General features: G+C 35.5%; 2 protein-coding genes across 2 annotated transcripts; one reads left to right on the top strand and one right to left on the bottom strand.

Moving 5' to 3' along the window:
* Positions 1–393: 393 nt before the first annotated feature.
* On the bottom strand, positions 394–7,734 carry LOC145636170 (GDSL esterase/lipase At5g45670-like). The gene is made up of 5 exons (XM_081687644.1): positions 7,379–7,734; positions 6,276–6,400; positions 4,897–5,142; positions 2,990–3,245; positions 394–988 (listed from the first exon to the last, which is right to left on the bottom strand). The coding sequence occupies exons 1-5, from the start codon at positions 7,617–7,619 to the stop codon at positions 765–767; spliced, it is 1,092 nt and encodes a 363-aa protein (XP_081543770.1). The 5' UTR covers positions 7,620–7,734; the 3' UTR covers positions 394–764.
* A 6,512-nt stretch (positions 7,735–14,246) lies between these two features.
* On the top strand, positions 14,247–15,023 carry LOC145637054 (uncharacterized). The gene has a single exon (XM_081688569.1). The coding sequence runs from the start codon at positions 14,247–14,249 to the stop codon at positions 15,021–15,023; it is 777 nt and encodes a 258-aa protein (XP_081544695.1).
* Positions 15,024–17,675: the final 2,652 nt, after the last annotated feature.

The raw sequence follows: 17,675 nt of genomic DNA, 5'->3' as shown, positions 1-17,675 counted from the left end.
GTCGTTTTGTTCCATCGTGAAGCGGTGTTGAAGGCTTGAGGCCATTATTGTTGAGGAAGGAAGAAAAAGAGGATGACGAGAAAGAAGAAGAGGACGAATAGATTGGCAGGAAGACGGAGCGATGGTGGTAGTTGTGATGGTTTTTGAGTGGTTGAAGTGGTTGTGATGATGGTGGTGGCTTGATGGTGGAGAAGGGTTTGTTTTATTTTTTAAAAAAGAAAATTAAAAAAATATGTAAAGCCATGTCTGCATTGATTAACAAAGTTTTGTTAATCAGACTGATAAACTGGGGTGACCTCTCTTTTGGAGAAAATAGAGACCTTGTAACAAAAGAAAGGTTCGTACACTAGATTGTATCAATATGCACTTGATATACCAAGTATAATATTATATATTTCTCCAAAAAGTAAACATACTTAAAATCCTTCATTTCATGATGCATTAAGCTCAATCATATAAATTACATGATTATAACCAATAAGTTTTGTATTGTACAAAACTTAAGAAATACAAATTTTTATAAATTATATGATCATATAAATAACAAATCGAAACAAATAAAAACACAAAAAGTATAACAACAAATGAAAACTTTTCTTTGATGAAGCAACCGAGGAACCCTTGTACTCCTCAGCCATTTGGAAATTCAAACATATAATTCAGCCTCTTCTAAGTACAAATATATTGTTTAATTTTGTTGATAATAACCACACATTGTGCTTGATTAATTATAATTATAACTATAATTAGTAGATATAATTTAATTAAATTTGTGCTAGCCTCTCAATGTCAAAGGGGTAAGCATCAGATGATGTTTGTGCTCTGTATGACCTCCTTCCAATAATGACATTAGCAGCCTCCCCTGGATGAAATGCATCCCAAAATACATATTCATTTCTGTTGGGGCATGGTGTTTGTAAGGGCAAACATGTAATTTGACCATTGTTCCTTCCTACTCCACAACACCCTGCATTTGTTACTCTAAACCCTGCATTAACAAAATTAAATAACGCTTGATCAATACATATTATAATGGATTAATGGAAGTAATTTTGATATAATACAAATTTAACCTTATAATAGCTCGAAATTAACAATAATTTTCATGTAGAAACCTGTCCTAAAATGACTTATAAAAACTAATAGAAATAACACTTTAGACTGTTTTAAAGTTATACTTCCTCTGTTTCTATTTATTTGACGCGTTTGATTTAGGCACATATATTAAGAAGATGAGAGATAGTGAGAGAGAATGAAAAAGTAAGTGGAGTAGCTTGTAAATACAAGGTAAAAAATTTACCCCAAAAGAAAACGTGTCAATTTTAAAAAAAAAACTTACTAAAAAGGAATACGTGTCAACTAAAAAGAAATGGAGGTAGTATATAGTATAACTTATTTAAAATTTGGAAATTTTGTGAAAAACTACCTATTATAATTCAGAATTTGCGAGAAACTACCTATTAAAAAAAATGTTGTAATTAACTACCTATTTTTCGAAAAATGTTGTAATTTACTACCTTACGCCGGATTATGAAGGAGTTTGACCAAAGTTCTCCGATGTTGACTTGGTCACGTGACCATCACGTGACACTTAATGACCCTTTTCTTTCACCAAGTGTCACGTGACCAAGTCAACGCCGGAGAATTTTGGTCAAACTCATTCATAATCCGGCATAAAGGTAGTAAATTACAACATTTTAAAAAAATTAGGTAGTCAATTACAATATTTTTTTTAATAGGTAGTTTCTCGCAAATTCTGGATTATAATAGGTAGTTTTTCACAAAATTTCCTTAAAATTTTCATCCACACTGAATCAAACAATAAGATTGGACAAAGGCATATAGTTTAACATTATTATTCGTGTCAAAATTAAATTACTCTGTCTAACCGTTCATTTAATTTTCCTTTGCTACTTATTGTAATAACACATTCACTGACACCGGCCATTTTGACTGCAACATAGATAAGAGAAATTATTGTGATTTTGTGATCAATTTAAAGTGAGTTAAAAAAATCAATGACTTTGATCAACTAAAGAAGCGGGAAATACAAGTTACTCATAACAACAAATGTAACTCAAGGGGCACGAATGTAATTTCGTACTTTTAAGTTGGGGTTAAAAACGTCCACAACATATTTCATAGCAATGGATGAGTTCCTTCCATCCTCAACAACACCCTCCTTCTTCCTCCATTCTCCCACCAGTAATCCTCGGCCCTAGTAGTACCCTTCTCCTTCTCCACCGTTCTTCCTCCTTCCCTCCGCAAGAGTAACACCTCCACCGGAACAAGATGCTAGCCCTAAGGGGTTGATATGGCCCTAATTAAAACTATTTGTTCCTAGGGTTTCGTTTCGTTCCGACGCGAAGCGGCGTTTAGGGCTTGAAGCCATTGTTATCGAGGAAGGAAGAAGAAAAGGGGGACAACGGGGAAGAAGATCAGAGATCGTGGGTAATGGTGGTGAAGCGCAAACTGGTGGTGGTGGTGAAGCCCTGAAGCGCACTCAACGTTCTCAAGAAGACAAAGGTTTTTTTTTAGAAAAAAAAAATTTAATAATAAAAAATTTTTGTGTAAAATTACAATATATGCCACTTGAGTAACAAATTTCATTACTCAGGATGAGTAACTGGGGCTTGCTCAGAAATAAGGGTTCATTTATCAAATGGCAAAAGAATAAATAAATCAACAATTTTATTTAGTCATTATGACATATTTGTAAATAAATCAATTGTTTTGGAGTCCATTTTCTAGTTATCATAACATGTTTGTAAATAAATCAACTATTATAAGGTCCATTTTTTATATAAAAAATAATTGTTATTTTAATTACCGTTTTGCTATTTGATAAACCTATTTTGTTTATCAAGGGGATAAACTTGTATTTTCTCCTAAAGAAGAACGACTTAAAAAACATTATTGCAACTAAAAAGTGACAAGGGGACAAGAGAGTATGTGAATTTAAAGAAGGTAATAAAAATAAAAAACGTACCATAAGCAGAAGGGTTGTCAATCAAGTTTTGGAACATGTCATAAACATTGATGTACACCAATCTAGCGTCAGAGAGCTCATTGTTGAGTTGTTGGACCAAAGATCTAAGCCCATTATTGAAGAGCCGATTAGCTGAGTTGATAGTTTCATCACATGTACTTCCATCTTGGCTTCTTTGGGCCAACTCATTTGGGCTGCACCCAATTTGTCCTATTCCTATCAATGCAAACTTCCTTGCCCCATAGTTGTATAGTGACTGCAATAAATTCATAATTTCATTTTTATGATCATCACAAAAAAAAAAAAAAAAAAAAATAAATTTTCAAAACAATCCTAGTAATAACTTAGGGCTTGTTTGGCATTAGTTTTGGTTTTCAGTTTCATTTTTTTTGAAAACCAAAAGCCAAAAACAAGAAACAAGAAAAAGGTGTTTCCACTTTTCTATTGTCAGTTTTTAAAATTATTATAATTTTAATAAGTTTACATAATTGTTGATTCATTATAGGACTCATATCATATACTTTTAGAAAACAAAAAACCAAATAAAGAAAACCACAGCAATGCCAAACGAACCCTTAGTTATTTACTTTATATGTACATCTTTTTCAAACTTATAATTGGTACACTCTATTATGGTGTAGAGAGAATTCCAAGAGCAATAATGTAGAACAAATTCCATTTTTCATTTTTTAGTATTCACCCACTAGACTAAACTAGCTAATCTACTGCATCCATACCCTAATAATTATAGTTCGATTACATTTAGAAAAAAAAAAAAAAAAAAAAGTGCAATATTAAAAATCTAGGTATGTATTGATAGTCATGACAAAGTTAGGTACATTTATTTGGTTTTTTTTTTAATAGTATTGACTGCATATAAGATCAACTCACTCCATTTCGTGGTTTTATTATTCAGCACAAACAAATAAAAAACATAAACTTCATAATACATTCGGGCCCATTTAAATTTGGAACAGGCTTAGTTTTAGGCCCAATTTATTTAATAAAACTAATTTTATTTCCCTTAAATTATAAGTATTCCGTATATTCTTAATTATTTTTAAGTGTATGAAAATTATTAGTGTGTCAATACAATTTCCATCTAATTAATTTCATCTAAACTTTGTCTTGACTTGTGTTAAATTACTTAATTTATTTGAATTTAATTTTTAAATATAAAAAAAAGTATATTTTTAATAAACCCCAAAGAGGGAGGGTTATATAAATAAAGTTTGTAAAACAAATAAGTTCTTAATCAGAAATTTGTTAGTTCATAATTCATATCAAATCAAAACTATAAGTAAGGATCACGTGGCATTCATATTATCTAGCCTTTTCTTTTTTGTTTTGGTAGTGCTTGTGTTTGCTAATTCATTCAAGTAGTTTTGCATGCATTTAATTTCCCATCTAAACAAAAAGATTTGCATTTAATTTATCATGTCACGTCATGATTTTTGGTGAAAAAAAGTCACGCCAATAATTGATAGGCCTACCCTCTAAAAATAACCAAACAAAGGTGCATGAAGTAAATTAGACTTTCGTTTAAAATTTATTTTTCAAAGCTTTAGCAAAAAATAAAATAAAATTCAATTTACTCCTTTTATTAGTTATTTTTTTCTCCCTACTCACAATTCATTTATTTAGAGTTAAAGAAGTTTGATTGTAAAATCAAAGACCGCACAAAATATAAATAAATATTAGGAGAATTTTACGTGATCATAAATGTAAGGGCGCTTCTACCACTCACGAGTCACGACCCCCACATGAGAAAATATATGTTGTCATTTTCAACCCGATTTTTCAAACATCAACAATTAATTATTATTAATAATAGCATTATCTAAAACATTAAATAAATAAATAAAATGGAGAATGCAAGAAAAGGGAAATAAAAGAAGATTACTAACCCTAATATGCTGAGAGTACTCTTGAATAAGAACATCAGCATACTGTTGAGGGTTGTATTGGCGGCTAGTTTGATAGTAATTAGGCATGAAATAGTTGTTTAGATAATCGTTGCTACCAAGTCCCACTGAGTAAATGCATCTGCTCAGATAACTGGCTGCCTGATCTTCATCTCCTAGTATTTGTACTACTTGTGATACTGTGTTCTGGTAGTTTGCTACTTGTCCTCTGAAACTTATCCTTCCTCCCTGCAAATTTTTCATTCCACATAGTACACATTACTAGTCGGAAACTTATCCGTCGTTTGAAATAGTGATCATATATGATATACATAAAATATTTATTAAAACTTTATGGTGTATAATTTAACAGATGTGTGACATTTAAATTTGAACAGAATATAAGGAAACGTTCATATAAGTACAACTTGCATTTATAAATATCATATGGACAATACATATATTTGTACACATTGTCAATTACTACGTAATATTTTTATTTTTATTTTTTGATCTACCATTGCGTTAAGAATTACTTTTCAAGAGTAGTGAAAATTATTACTCCTATGCCATAATTATTTATACATAGGAGTTGAGGATAGAAATCAAAGTTTCACATTATATTAAATTAATTGTTTCACATATAAATTTTTTTAATTATGAACTTCACGTGGATAGACTGTCTACGTAGTACTAGATAAGTGGATACTGGATAGATATAGCAATCTCCGAGAATATGAATATTGAATATATTTAGCTCTAGAATTTCAGTGATTGATTAGTATATAACATTAAATTAAAAATGTATCCACCGTAAAAATCACTGAAAATTCCTATTAAGTATTGTAGACATTTTTTTAAATGACAATATTTTCAAATTATTAGTTATTATATATTATCCACCACTTTTGAAGAGTATTGGACAGACAAGTATATTCAATTACATTGCCGACAGTTTACAATTTTCTATATGCCCTAACATTAAGGGAATAAGCGTCTTTTTATAAAAGTGCAATATCATAAGATCACAAGTTTTCTTGGTAATCAATAATGTTTCTCCTTAACTTACTAGTACCTTCACCTCTCTTTATTTGATCATTTTCTTCTAAATCTCTCAACAAAATAAAATAACAATAGAACAACAATGAGTAATAGCTAACTAATAAAAATAAATCTTCATGTGGTAAAAGTGTAAATTATATACAGATCAGATATGTTATTCGAACATAATAAAATACTTAATAATAGTGTAATTTAAGCTAGTAATATTATCGTAATAACTAGATATGAAGTATATATATGTTCTTAGTACTTAATGTTTTTGTCGAAATTATGATAAACTACTTCTAATGACGACTAAAAAATCCAAATGAGAGACTTACCAATTGCTGGCCAGTTTCATCTCTAATCCCAGCAGCAGCAGATGCATAATTAACTCCTCTCAATACATCCTGACCATTAGCTTGGGCATATGGTTGAGGATAATCATCAAATCCCAATTGCTCAGCTGCATCAACAATCATCATTAATTCATTATCATACATTTTTTTTTTTTGAGGGAATCATTATCGTACTAATTAATACGTAGTATATACGGAGTATGTTTTAAATCCAAATGATAATGTTTAATTTTGAACTTTTACATTACTTATTAAATCATATATTCGTATTTTCTAAAATGACATGGAGCTCACCGTGGAATATTGTTTAAAAATTTATTACAAATCACGTCTCAAACACTGTTATTATAAATGTTTATTATTAATGCTTACTTGATTTGTTTATTTTTATCATTTAAAATATACGGAGTATATCCCTTTTTTTTTTTTTTTTTTTTTTTTTTTTTTTTTTTTTTGTCTTCTAAAATCATATCTCAATCAGGACTCAGGAGTCCGGTGGCATAAATCATTTTTCAAAAATTATTTGCTAATGAATTTATAAATTAAAGTGTTAGAAAATGACACCTAAAATGTTACGGAGTAGTATTAATTAGTCAAGCATCCTTAAGGCTGTGGAACCCTTGCATGTGCTAAAACAAGTTGTTAAATTGAAAGGCCCACTTAATAGTTATCACTCACTCTAAATTTATATTGAGAAATTATACAACCGTGTAATAATACATATTTAGTTGTACATAAATTCTTCCATGCTTGATCTAATTTAAATGTAGAAAAAACTCAAGGGTGCATTACATTTAAGACTATTAAAATCTCACTTAACATTGGTGTCATCAAATGCCTTGATCAACAATATACCTCATGATTTTAACCACAATAGGTCATAAAAGACATTGACAAAGTAAGATAATAGTAGCTTAGAATTGGTTATACATTTTAATTTTATAATTCAAACTTTGATACTTTTATGAATCTCCAATATTTTTGACAGGATAATTTTAATTAACATAGTGGTTATTTATTTACTCACATTCAGTAAATTTAAAGATGTAGCAAAATCTAACTCGATAAGGGAATCAAATGCTTACCAATAACGTCAACTGTAGTTTTTCCGTTACTAAACCTTCCGGTCGGTCCAGCAGGAAAATCAATACCATAGGGCATGTAATTAGCCCTAGCCAAAGAAGCAATATTATTGTTATTGCCATTATCAACCAATGAATCTCCAAATACAAAGTAACAAGGCACTTGAGGGTCTCCATTTACCCTCCCCATAAAATTTGCCACAAATATTACTAAACAAAATGACCACAATTTCTTCAACTCCATAGCTAAAATTTCCCCAATTGACAAAACAACTCAAAAGTGTTATTCAATTGGGAAAAAACTATATATTATCCTAGAGTAATGTAGAAGAAATGTGGTGAATAATAATATTGTGTGACAAAAATGAAATAAAGGAGTAAAGTATATATAGAAGAAGAAAGAAGAAATAAAGTTAATGAAGTTAGTTATTAGGTGCATTAAATTTACGCGGACAAAAGTGTGACTACTAAAAAAAAAAATGTACACATTACTGAATTATAAGATATGATCAGAAGTGCATGAAATAATATTGGCTAGGTAATTATTTGATGAAAATTGGAATACCCATGCGTTGACAAATTTTAACATTTCAACGTAAAACTAGTGGTTAAATTTACTGCATTGTACACACAATTATTAGTACTGCATGGAGTACCACCATGCTTGCTGCACCAAGCTTTTATACCATTCGATGGTTCATATTGACTTACTACTAAACGTCACGTATACGTTGTTGCATAGATGATAGAAGAGATTGGTGTTTTGACTAATAACTGCATAGATTTTAGCGTATACAAGTTTTAATCAATAAAAACATGTTAATGTAAGTATACTATATAAAATTGGTAAATATGTTAATAGTGTGATTAAGTAATGATAATGTTCTTAAGAGTTTGGTAAATATGTTAATAGTGTGATTAAGTAATGATAATATTCTTAAGAGTTACATTCTTATTTATTCCTAGAATTAAATTGTATACTTAAACATTCTTCAAGTGTGAATACGTTCTTTGAGTAACGACGACAAAATACTCAATTCTACATGATAGCAAAATCTTTTGAACAAAAATTTTTCCCTCGGATTTGGTTCCTACCCATCAGCCACCCTATTCTTTATCTTCGCTTTATAGCCGGAGGCGGGCATCTCCATTGTAACACTATGGCAATTGAGGCCTAGTCTCTTCTGTTACTAAATACAACCTTGCATGTTACCCGCCACCATATCTTTAAACCCAAATTAAATATATTCAAAGGCTTCCCAAAGTTTGTTCTTATTAACAATAATCAAGAGATAAACTAGGTTGATTAGTTACAAATGATGAAGCTAGATTGCCCTGATTTGGTTTTTCATAGTTTGTACCTTCTTCCATTCACGAATTCAACGTTATTGTTTTAAGCGCAAGTTGTTAGTTAAAGGTTTCATTAAATACATATTCTCGAGCTTAAACCACATACCAAACACATATTGTTCCTCTACAACCCTGGTTAATAATATTGTTGCAACTAACACACATTATAATTGTTGTATCATTAATTTTGTCGATCTTCTCCTCTTGAACAATCGTCTTAACATGTTATTATAATGTTACTACTTTCATTATGGTGGATTTCATGTAACATTTGGGTACTTGTTTGAAAGATAATGGAATTTGAATCCTTGCCTTTCATTAGAAATTTGCAGGATATATACACGATTACAAGTCAGAGTTAGGCCTACAATTAAGCCTTAGATTAGGGAGCTAATTTACAGATTACTACCTATTAATATGCACAAGAGAAATATATGGCAAGTATAGATATGTACAATATAACAGAATATAATTATCATTATATTCTAACACACCCCCGCAGTCGAAACGGGAGAATCACGAACGCTGAGACTGGCTCGAAAATCTTCAAATAAAACACGAGGTAACCCTTTTGTAAAAATATCTGCAATCTGATATCGAGAGGGAATATGTAGGACTCGTACCTCGCCTTTAGCGACTTTTTCTCTGACAAAATGGATGTCCATTTCAATATGTTTGGTATGTTGATGTTGTACCGGATTTCCTGATAAATATATGGCACTCACATTGTCACAATAAACTAGAGTAGCCTTATGAATAGGACAATGAAGTTCAAGTAACAAGTTTCGGATCCAACATGAATCAGAAACCACATTGGCAACTCCTCTGTACTCGGCCTCTGCACTGGATTTTGATAAAGTTGGTTGTCTTTTGGATGACCAACTAATCAAATTATCACCAAGATAAACACAATAGCCGGAAGTAGAACGTCTAGTATCCGGGCATCCTCCCCAATCAGCATCAGTGAAAGAAATAAGCTTAGTCAGAGAGGATTTATACAAGTGAAGACCAAAAGATAAAGTACCCTGTAAATAGCGTAGAATACGCTTGAGAGCAAGCATATGCTCGGATCTGGGATCATGCATATGGAGACAAATTTGTTGCACAGCATAGGAAATGTCCGGTCTGGTAAAAGTGAGATACTGTAGAGCACCAGCCAAACTACGGTACTTGGATGGGTCTTCACATGGAGAGCCAGCAGAAGAACTGAGTTTTGGTTTGGTGTCAACCGGAGTAGCACAAGAGCTGCAATCAGCCATGCCGGCTCTTTCAATGAGCTCTTTGGCATACTGTGTCTGAGACAAGAACATACCATTAGCATCGCGGGACACAGCTATCCCTAAGAAGAAGCTGAGAGGACCTAAGTCCTTCATAGCAAACTCGCCACTCAAAAGAGTCATAAATTTCTTTCTTAACCTGTCAGAAGAGGATGTAAGGATAATATCATCAACATACAATAAGATATATGCCATATCTGAGCCCTGTCTGTAAATGAACAAAGAGTTATCAGATTTACTGTGAGAAAAACCAATAGTGGCTACAAAATCTGCAAATCGCTGATACCAGGCTCTGGGTGCCTGTTGAGACCATATAGAGATTTCTCCAGTAAACAAACATGATCAGGATGAGTTTTATCACGAAACCCCATGGGTTAATGCATGTAGACAGTCTCATTCAGATAACCATGTAAGAAAGCATTCTTGACATCTAACTGATGAACAGGCCAAGATTTAGATATAGCAATGCTAAGTACTGTACGAATAGTAGCCGGTTTGACAACCGGACTAAAAGTCTCATCACAATCAACACCTGGCTGTTGAGTTTTACCATCACCTACAAGACGAGCCTTATACCGCTCAAAAGAACCATCAGATTTCTTTTTATGCCGAAAAATCCACATAGATCTAATTACATTCACATCCGGTGGCCGAGGGACCAATTTCCATGTTTTATTTTCAATTAGAGCATTAAATTCATCTAACATTGCCGCTTTCCAATTAGGGTCACGAATAGCACTAACCGGGTCTTTAGGTAAGGGGGATAGGTTAGTGGTAGTCATGACAGCAAGGTTGGAAAAATATTTGGAGTTGGGCTTGTAGACGCCATTTTGAGCTCTAGTGGTCATGGGATGGGAAGGAAGAGTGAATGTTGGGGTTTGCTGATCTGTGGTGGTTTGTTGGGCCGGCCCAGTTTGGTTGGGAGAGGGAGTGGGCTGCTGGTCGGTTTGTTGGAGATGGACAGTACCAGGTGAAGGGGAAGTTGGGCTAGAGTTAGGCCCAGCCGAAAGTGAAGGGGATTGAGGAGATGAAGAAGAGGTGGGTGGCGGCCCAGCAGGGGGAGAAGGGGGTGGGCCGTGAGTATTGGGCTGCTCCAAAGTAGGACGTGGGTCATTAGATTGATGCATGTGATGGACAAAAGAATTTTCATCTAGGAAATTATAATCATCAGAATGTGGAGTATGAAGTTTTGAAAAAGGGAATTCATGTTCAACGAATTTCACATGACGACATATGATGATTTTGCCATTAGACATGTCATAGCATTTTGACCCTCTATGATTTGAAGCTGGACCAAGATATACACAAGGAACGGACCTTTGTTGCAATTTGTGAATAGAAGTGGACGGGAATAAAGGAAAACATAAGCAACCAAAAATACGTAATTCCGAGTACATGGGATCACATTGATATAGAATTTGAGTTGGTGACTTAAATCCTAAAATTTTGGTCGGAAGAATGTTTAGAAGATATGTGGCCATTTCTAGAGCATGATGCCAAAAGGAGAGGGGTAATGAGGCATGAGCAAGTAAGGTCCGTATAATATTGTTTATTGATTTTATGTGTCTTTCTGCTTTTCCATTTTGAGGTGAGGTATGAGGACAAGAGAGACGGAATAGCATACCATGGTGATCAAAAAACTCTTTAAGGGTGCCATTGATATATTCTGTGCCATTATCACATTGAAAGGTCTTAATTTTACAGTTAAATTGTGTACCTATGAGGCTATGAAAGGATTTAAATAAATGCTTTACTTGAGATTTCTTAGCAATAGGAAAAGTCCACAAAAATTTACTATAATCATCAAGAAATAGCACATAATAACAATGGCCGGAAGAACTCACAATGGGAGAAGTCCATAGATCACTATGAATAATATCAAAAGGAGAAACAGTGTTTGACATAGAATCATGAAAAGGAAACTTAGAAAGTTTTTCGAGAGGACAAGAAGAGCAAAAACTTTTACAAGCCTTATTACAATCAATTAATTTGTTACTACTAAGAGACCTAAGTACTGCATCACCGGGATGCCCTAAGCGATTATGCCAAAGGTCGGAAGAGAGAGCAGTAAAAGCTGAATTATTGACTTGAGGATTGGCTTGAGTTTTTGAGAGGATAGGATAGAGGTCACCGGTACTGTCACATCTCATTAGTTTGACTCCCGTCTGTAAATCATTAACAGAAAAACCAAAAGGGTCAAATTCAAGGGAAACCGAATTATCAGTGGTGAATTTTCGGACAGATATTAAATTCTTAATTAAGTTGGGAGCATGTAACATGTTTGTCAAATGAAAAGGTTTGTTGGGTGATGGTATAGTAGTACTACCGTGACCGATAATTGGAATTAAATGACCACTACCAACAACAATGTTATGATTTTTATTGCTCGAATTAAAATAAGAATTAAAAATACCTTGATCCGAGGTCATATGAGAAGTTGCACCGGTGTCCATGTAAAAATTCCCATCGGGTTGAGTGTAAGACGAGGAAAGAGCATTCATTGCCGCCTCAATATCCGTGGGAGTGTAGCTGGCAGTAGGAGCAATTGCACTGTAAGCTTGAGGACGAGAGCCCAAAATGCCAGGCCCAGCTGGACGAGGCCCAGCAGATTGGGCCGCTGCTGGTCTTGGAGCCCATGATGTAGCCGGATATAGACAAGGAGGAACCCAAGGAGCATAGGCCCAAGGTTGGTGTTGCCAAGTATATGGCACATGTGGGCCATGAAGTGGTGGCTGCTGTTGGGCCCTAAGAGGAGAACTTTGGGTATTTCGGCCCTTCCCAGAATTTTTAGAAGAATTAGTTTTCTTCTGTTTTCCCCCTTTAGAGCTAGAGGATGAAGTACGGGCTGAAGAAGAAGAGGTCGGGTTGTTGCTTCCACCAGTGCTGGCCACGAGAGCCGCTTGGTTCCGGCTGCCGCCCTCCTTGGCTAAACGGTTCTTAAGGGTCCGCTCAGCAAGTTTAAGCCGGGAACGGCAGCTTTCGAACGAAGGTAGCGGTTCTTGGTTGTGAATAATGTCCACCGTACCGGCATAGGCCTCGGGTAATCCGGCGGTGAGTTTGAGTACTAGTCGGCTGTCCGAAATTGGGGCATCAACGTCAGCAAGTCGATCAGCAAGAGACTTAATATGATTGCAATAAGAATCAATCGATGTAAAATTCTCAAAGTCGAGATCGGCGAGTTCTTCTTCAAGATGAGTAGCACGGGAAGCCTTATTATCTTGAAATAGCGATTCAAGACGAGCCCATGCCCCTGAGGCGGTATCGTCTTTGAGAAGAATAGCATTGAGAAGATCAGGAGATATGTTTCCATAAATCCAGTTCAAAACGGCAGCATCAAGTCGTTTCCAGAGAGCCGGGTCGGCAATCTTGGTGGCTTGATAAGCGGCAACTTCCGTTGCCTCCGTTGGGGGAATTATATGGTGATGTAAATCATGGACCCTAACAAGTACCTTAAATAAGGTAGCCCAAGAATGATACATGCCTTGGTCATCCAAAGTCACGGGTATGAGAGATTTGACATTGGTGATGGTGAGAGCGGGATTGAATTTTGAGGAGTCGGAAGACATGATGAGTAGCGGAAGAGAAGGTAGGGAGGGCGGTTGTTAGGGAGGTGAAGCCTAGGTCGAAACCGTATCTGATACCATGAAAGATAATGGAATTTGAATCCTTGCCTTTCATTAGAAATTTGCAGGATATATACACGATTACAAGTCAGAGTTAGGCCTACAATTAAGCCTTAGATTAGGGAGCTAATTTACAGATTACTACCTATTAATATGCACAAGAGAAATATATGGCAAGTATAGATATGTACAATATAACAGAATATAATTATCATTATATTCTAACATTGTTCTTTTGCTTAGTTTGTAAATAATTTCAATAAATGGACTGATGTTATCACCTTTCATCAAATTTTCAATTGTGTATAATGATGAAAGGTGTTTGTGGATTTTGATCTAATGTGAATATATTCGTAGTGTTAGAATATATGCTGTTGTTGACTTTGTATATAATTAGTTTGGTAATTATGTATATCCTAGCCTTATTTGTAGCTAGTTAGTTTCCTTAGATAACTCTTGTACATGTATATTTATACGCAAGACTAATCAATGCAAAGGCAATGATCACATTCTTTCATGGTATCAGTAGGGTTTGGATACTAATTTTCCTTCCTCCTCTTCTCACGGCCCATCTCCTTCCTCTTCCTCCAATTTCTTTTCAACCTTCCGCTGCAACATTCCATGGCCGAATCACCCAAATATCATCCCGCTTTTGCTATCACCAACGTGAAGTCTCTCATTCCGATCACTTTGGAGGCCGCCGGAATGTACCACTCTTGGGTCGCTCTTTTCAAGGTGCTATGTCGGGTTCACGACCTTACATATCACGTCATTCCTCCTACGGAGACGACGGTTGTCGCTGCATATGAACAAGCTAAGAAGGCAGACTTGGTTTTTTGGAAACGACTGGATGTCGCGGTCCTTAATTGGATATACGGTTCCATTTCTCATGATCTTCTCACTGCTATATTATCCTGCTTAAGGATGACACCGCTCAAGGATAATAAAGCATCCCGGGCTTCTCATCTCGAACAAGAACTTGCTGACCTTGATTTCGAGAATTTCTCTTCAATTGATGGCTATTGTAATCACATCAAATCCCTTACCGATTGTCTTGCGGATATTGATGCTCCGATTCCCGATACCCATCTAATTCTCAAGCTGACAGCCAGCCTTCCCGAGGCTTATGCAGGCACGCTGGATTTTATCCAAAATCAAGAAGCTCTGTCATCCTTTAAAAGCTGCCGATCTCGTCTAAAATTAGCCGGGCGAACAATTAAAAATCGTCTGGCTGAGGAAGGTGGCTCCTCTAAGCGGCCGGCTACTGCCTTAGTCTCCACCACTGGTGGTAATCAGCCATCGGAGTCCTCTGCTTCACGAACCAACTCTAAGAACAGCAAGCAAAAGCAGAAGAATTCAAATAAGCTTGCTCGCAATTCTGGCGGCCCGGCCCAATAGTAGTCCGGTTCAGTGAATGGGCCTCAGTGGCCATTTCAGCAAGCCCATATAATTGGCCTGGTACATGGAACCCGTGGACAACACAGTGGCCCAGTTCACCGTGTCCTTACCCAGCCTCATCTTGGGCTTCCAAGCCTTCTGCTCCCACCACCAATTCTAGGTCAGGTGGACCTGGTATTCTGGGCCAGCATCCTCAAGCATATAGTGCAGTCATCCCGTCTCCAACGACATTGAAGCGGCAATGCACATGCTTGCTAATTTGGGTAAACCAGATAACAACTACTACATGGACACCGATGCCACGGCTCATATGACCGCCAATCAAGGTATTCTCTCTTCTTATGTCAATTCGAGCATTAAAAATAATAACATTGTTGTTGGTAGTGGTGATTTAATTCCGATTATTGGTCATGGTAGCACTACTTTACCTCACCCATACCCTCCCTTCACTCTAAATAATGTTTTGCATGCTCTCAAATTGATAAAGAACTTGATCTCAATCTGTAAATTTACCACGGATAATAAGGTTTCCATTGCTTTTGATCCTTACGGATTTTTTGTGTATGACTTACAAACAAGGGATCATCTAATGGGATGTGACAGTACCGGTGACCTCTATCCCATTTTTTCAAACAGTCAAGCCAACTCTTCCATAATCAATCCAATTTTACTGCTTTTTCACCAGATCTTTAGCATGGGCGCTTAGGACATCCTGGAGATGTTGTTCTTAGGTCTTTAAGTAGTAAAAAATTTATTGATTGTAATAACGCTTGTAATTCTTATTGTTCTTCCTGTCCTCTTGGAAAACTCTCTAAATTACCGTTTAATGATTCTATGTCACAAACTACTTTTCCTTTTGATATTATCCATAGCGATTTATGGACTTCTCCTATTACTAGTTCTTCTGGTCATTGTTATTATCTATTTGCTTGATGACTACAACAAATTTTTATGGACTTATCCAATTTCAAAGAAATCCCAAGTCAAACACATTTTTCAATCTTTTCATAAGATAGTCCAAAATCAATTTGAACGTAACATTACGACTTTTCAATGTGATAATGGCACTAAATATGCTAATGGTACTCATAAATAATTCTTTAACAACCATGGCATGCTTTATCGTCTCTCTTTTCCTCATACTTCACCTCAAAATGGAAAAGCAGAACGTCACATAAAATCAATTAACAACTGTAGGCGTCGCTCGAAGTGCGCCTACGTTAAAGCATGTGGTGAATATGCTTGGCACTCTTAGGAAATAGGAATTGACATATACGATTAGGGACAAGGAAAGTAGGGAGCCGCCAATAAGTTTTTAAGGAACTTGTAAACCGTTCACGGATCATAAAAGGCAACCACGAATAAGGGACAACGAAGGCAACAACGATTGACCCGTGAAGGTTACACCCCATTCATAATCCATGAGATTACTAACTCCATATGGTTCGGAACCACGAAAGGAGGATCGGGGATGATGGTACGAAGTGAGTCATGGAGTCACATTCGCCCGTATTGGCCTCTACTCGATTCTTATAGTGAAAAGTGATTCTTGCGATCTCAAAGGCATACAAACAAAGATTCAATTTGTTCCAAACTATTATTATGCTAAATTGGTTTAATATTAATGCAACACATTATTCTAAAATATTTGTGATCACTTGAATTAAGCAACAAGATTAAAAAGGAACCTAAACCGGTTGTCCAAATTATCTTATTAGGCGTGATTTTCAATTACATATTCCCTTTAAACATGCAATATAGTGATAAATAAATAAGCATTAATATTGGAAGCAATTTAACAATAATAGCGTTAGTCAAATCAAATATAAAATAACCCTAATCATGATACTAGCAATATAAAATAAAATAAGAGTAATTAAATTGATTAATTACTCACATTCTGCGCGTTCCTTTAAATTGCTACATCATGAATAAACTGTTAGTAACTTCAATAAAAAATAAAATTAAATTAAATTAAATTAAATTAAATAAAAAGTAGAGTTGATTTGGTCCAAACCCTCAGTTATTTGTACCTTTCACGCCTTGGTTTAAGGACGGAACCTCGGGTTAAGTATAGACTCATTGGAGTGCTTAGGGGAATTGTTATGGAAGAATAAGGAGGCTAGAAATTAGGTTAAAGAGGGAGAAGAGAATGATTTTTGGTGTAAGGTGAGAGATAATGATTATTGGTGCCCTCGAACTGCAGAAAGGGGGGTCCTATTTATAGGGAAAATGAGCAGAGGGAACACACGAAACCCTAAAAAGATAAAAACCCTAAAAAATAATACCGTGTCACGGAAAAGAGCACCGTGACAGGCACCGTCAGACGGGGGAAGATCCCGTGACACGGGAAAAATCTGAGTGACTCGGGAAATAATTAGGTTACGGGAAGTGAAAACACGTTTAGGGATTACGCAGAGAAAACACGGAGCAATCCCGTGGCACGGGAAGTGCACCGTGACACGGCATTGTCCACCGTGGCACAGTGCAGTATGCCGTGTCACGGTGTAAAGAGTACGCGGAAATTACACGGAATATTCCCGTGTCACGGAATGGGCACCGTGACACGGGAAATTGCACCGTAACACGGTGCAAAATTCCGTGACACGGGGGAAAATTGTGCAGAATTACAAAGATGGGCACTGTGTCATG

The sequence above is a fragment of the Chenopodium album genome, chromosome 6 (assembly GCF_948465745.1).
Source record: "Chenopodium album chromosome 6, dcCheAlbu1.1, whole genome shotgun sequence".
NCBI classification, from domain to species: domain Eukaryota; kingdom Viridiplantae; phylum Streptophyta; class Magnoliopsida; order Caryophyllales; family Amaranthaceae; genus Chenopodium; species Chenopodium album.
This window is presented reverse-complemented; position numbering and strand designations above follow the sequence as displayed.

Excerpts from the sequence above, each read along its gene's own strand:
- LOC145636170 (XM_081687644.1), bottom strand. The coding sequence starts at position 7,619 with ATGGAGTTGAAGAAATTGTGGTCATTTTGTTTAGTAATATTTGTGGCA. Across the intron at positions 5,143-6,275 it reads ATGAAACTGGCCAGCAATTG|GGAGGAAGGATAAGTTTCAG; the intron begins GTAAGTCTCTCA and ends AAAAATTTGCAG. Across the intron at positions 3,246-4,896 it reads AGTACTCTCAGCATATTAGG|TCACTATACAACTATGGGGC; the intron begins GTTAGTAATCTT and ends AATTTATTGCAG.
- LOC145637054 (XM_081688569.1), top strand. The coding sequence starts at position 14,247 with ATGGCCGAATCACCCAAATATCATCCCGCTTTTGCTATCACCAACGTG.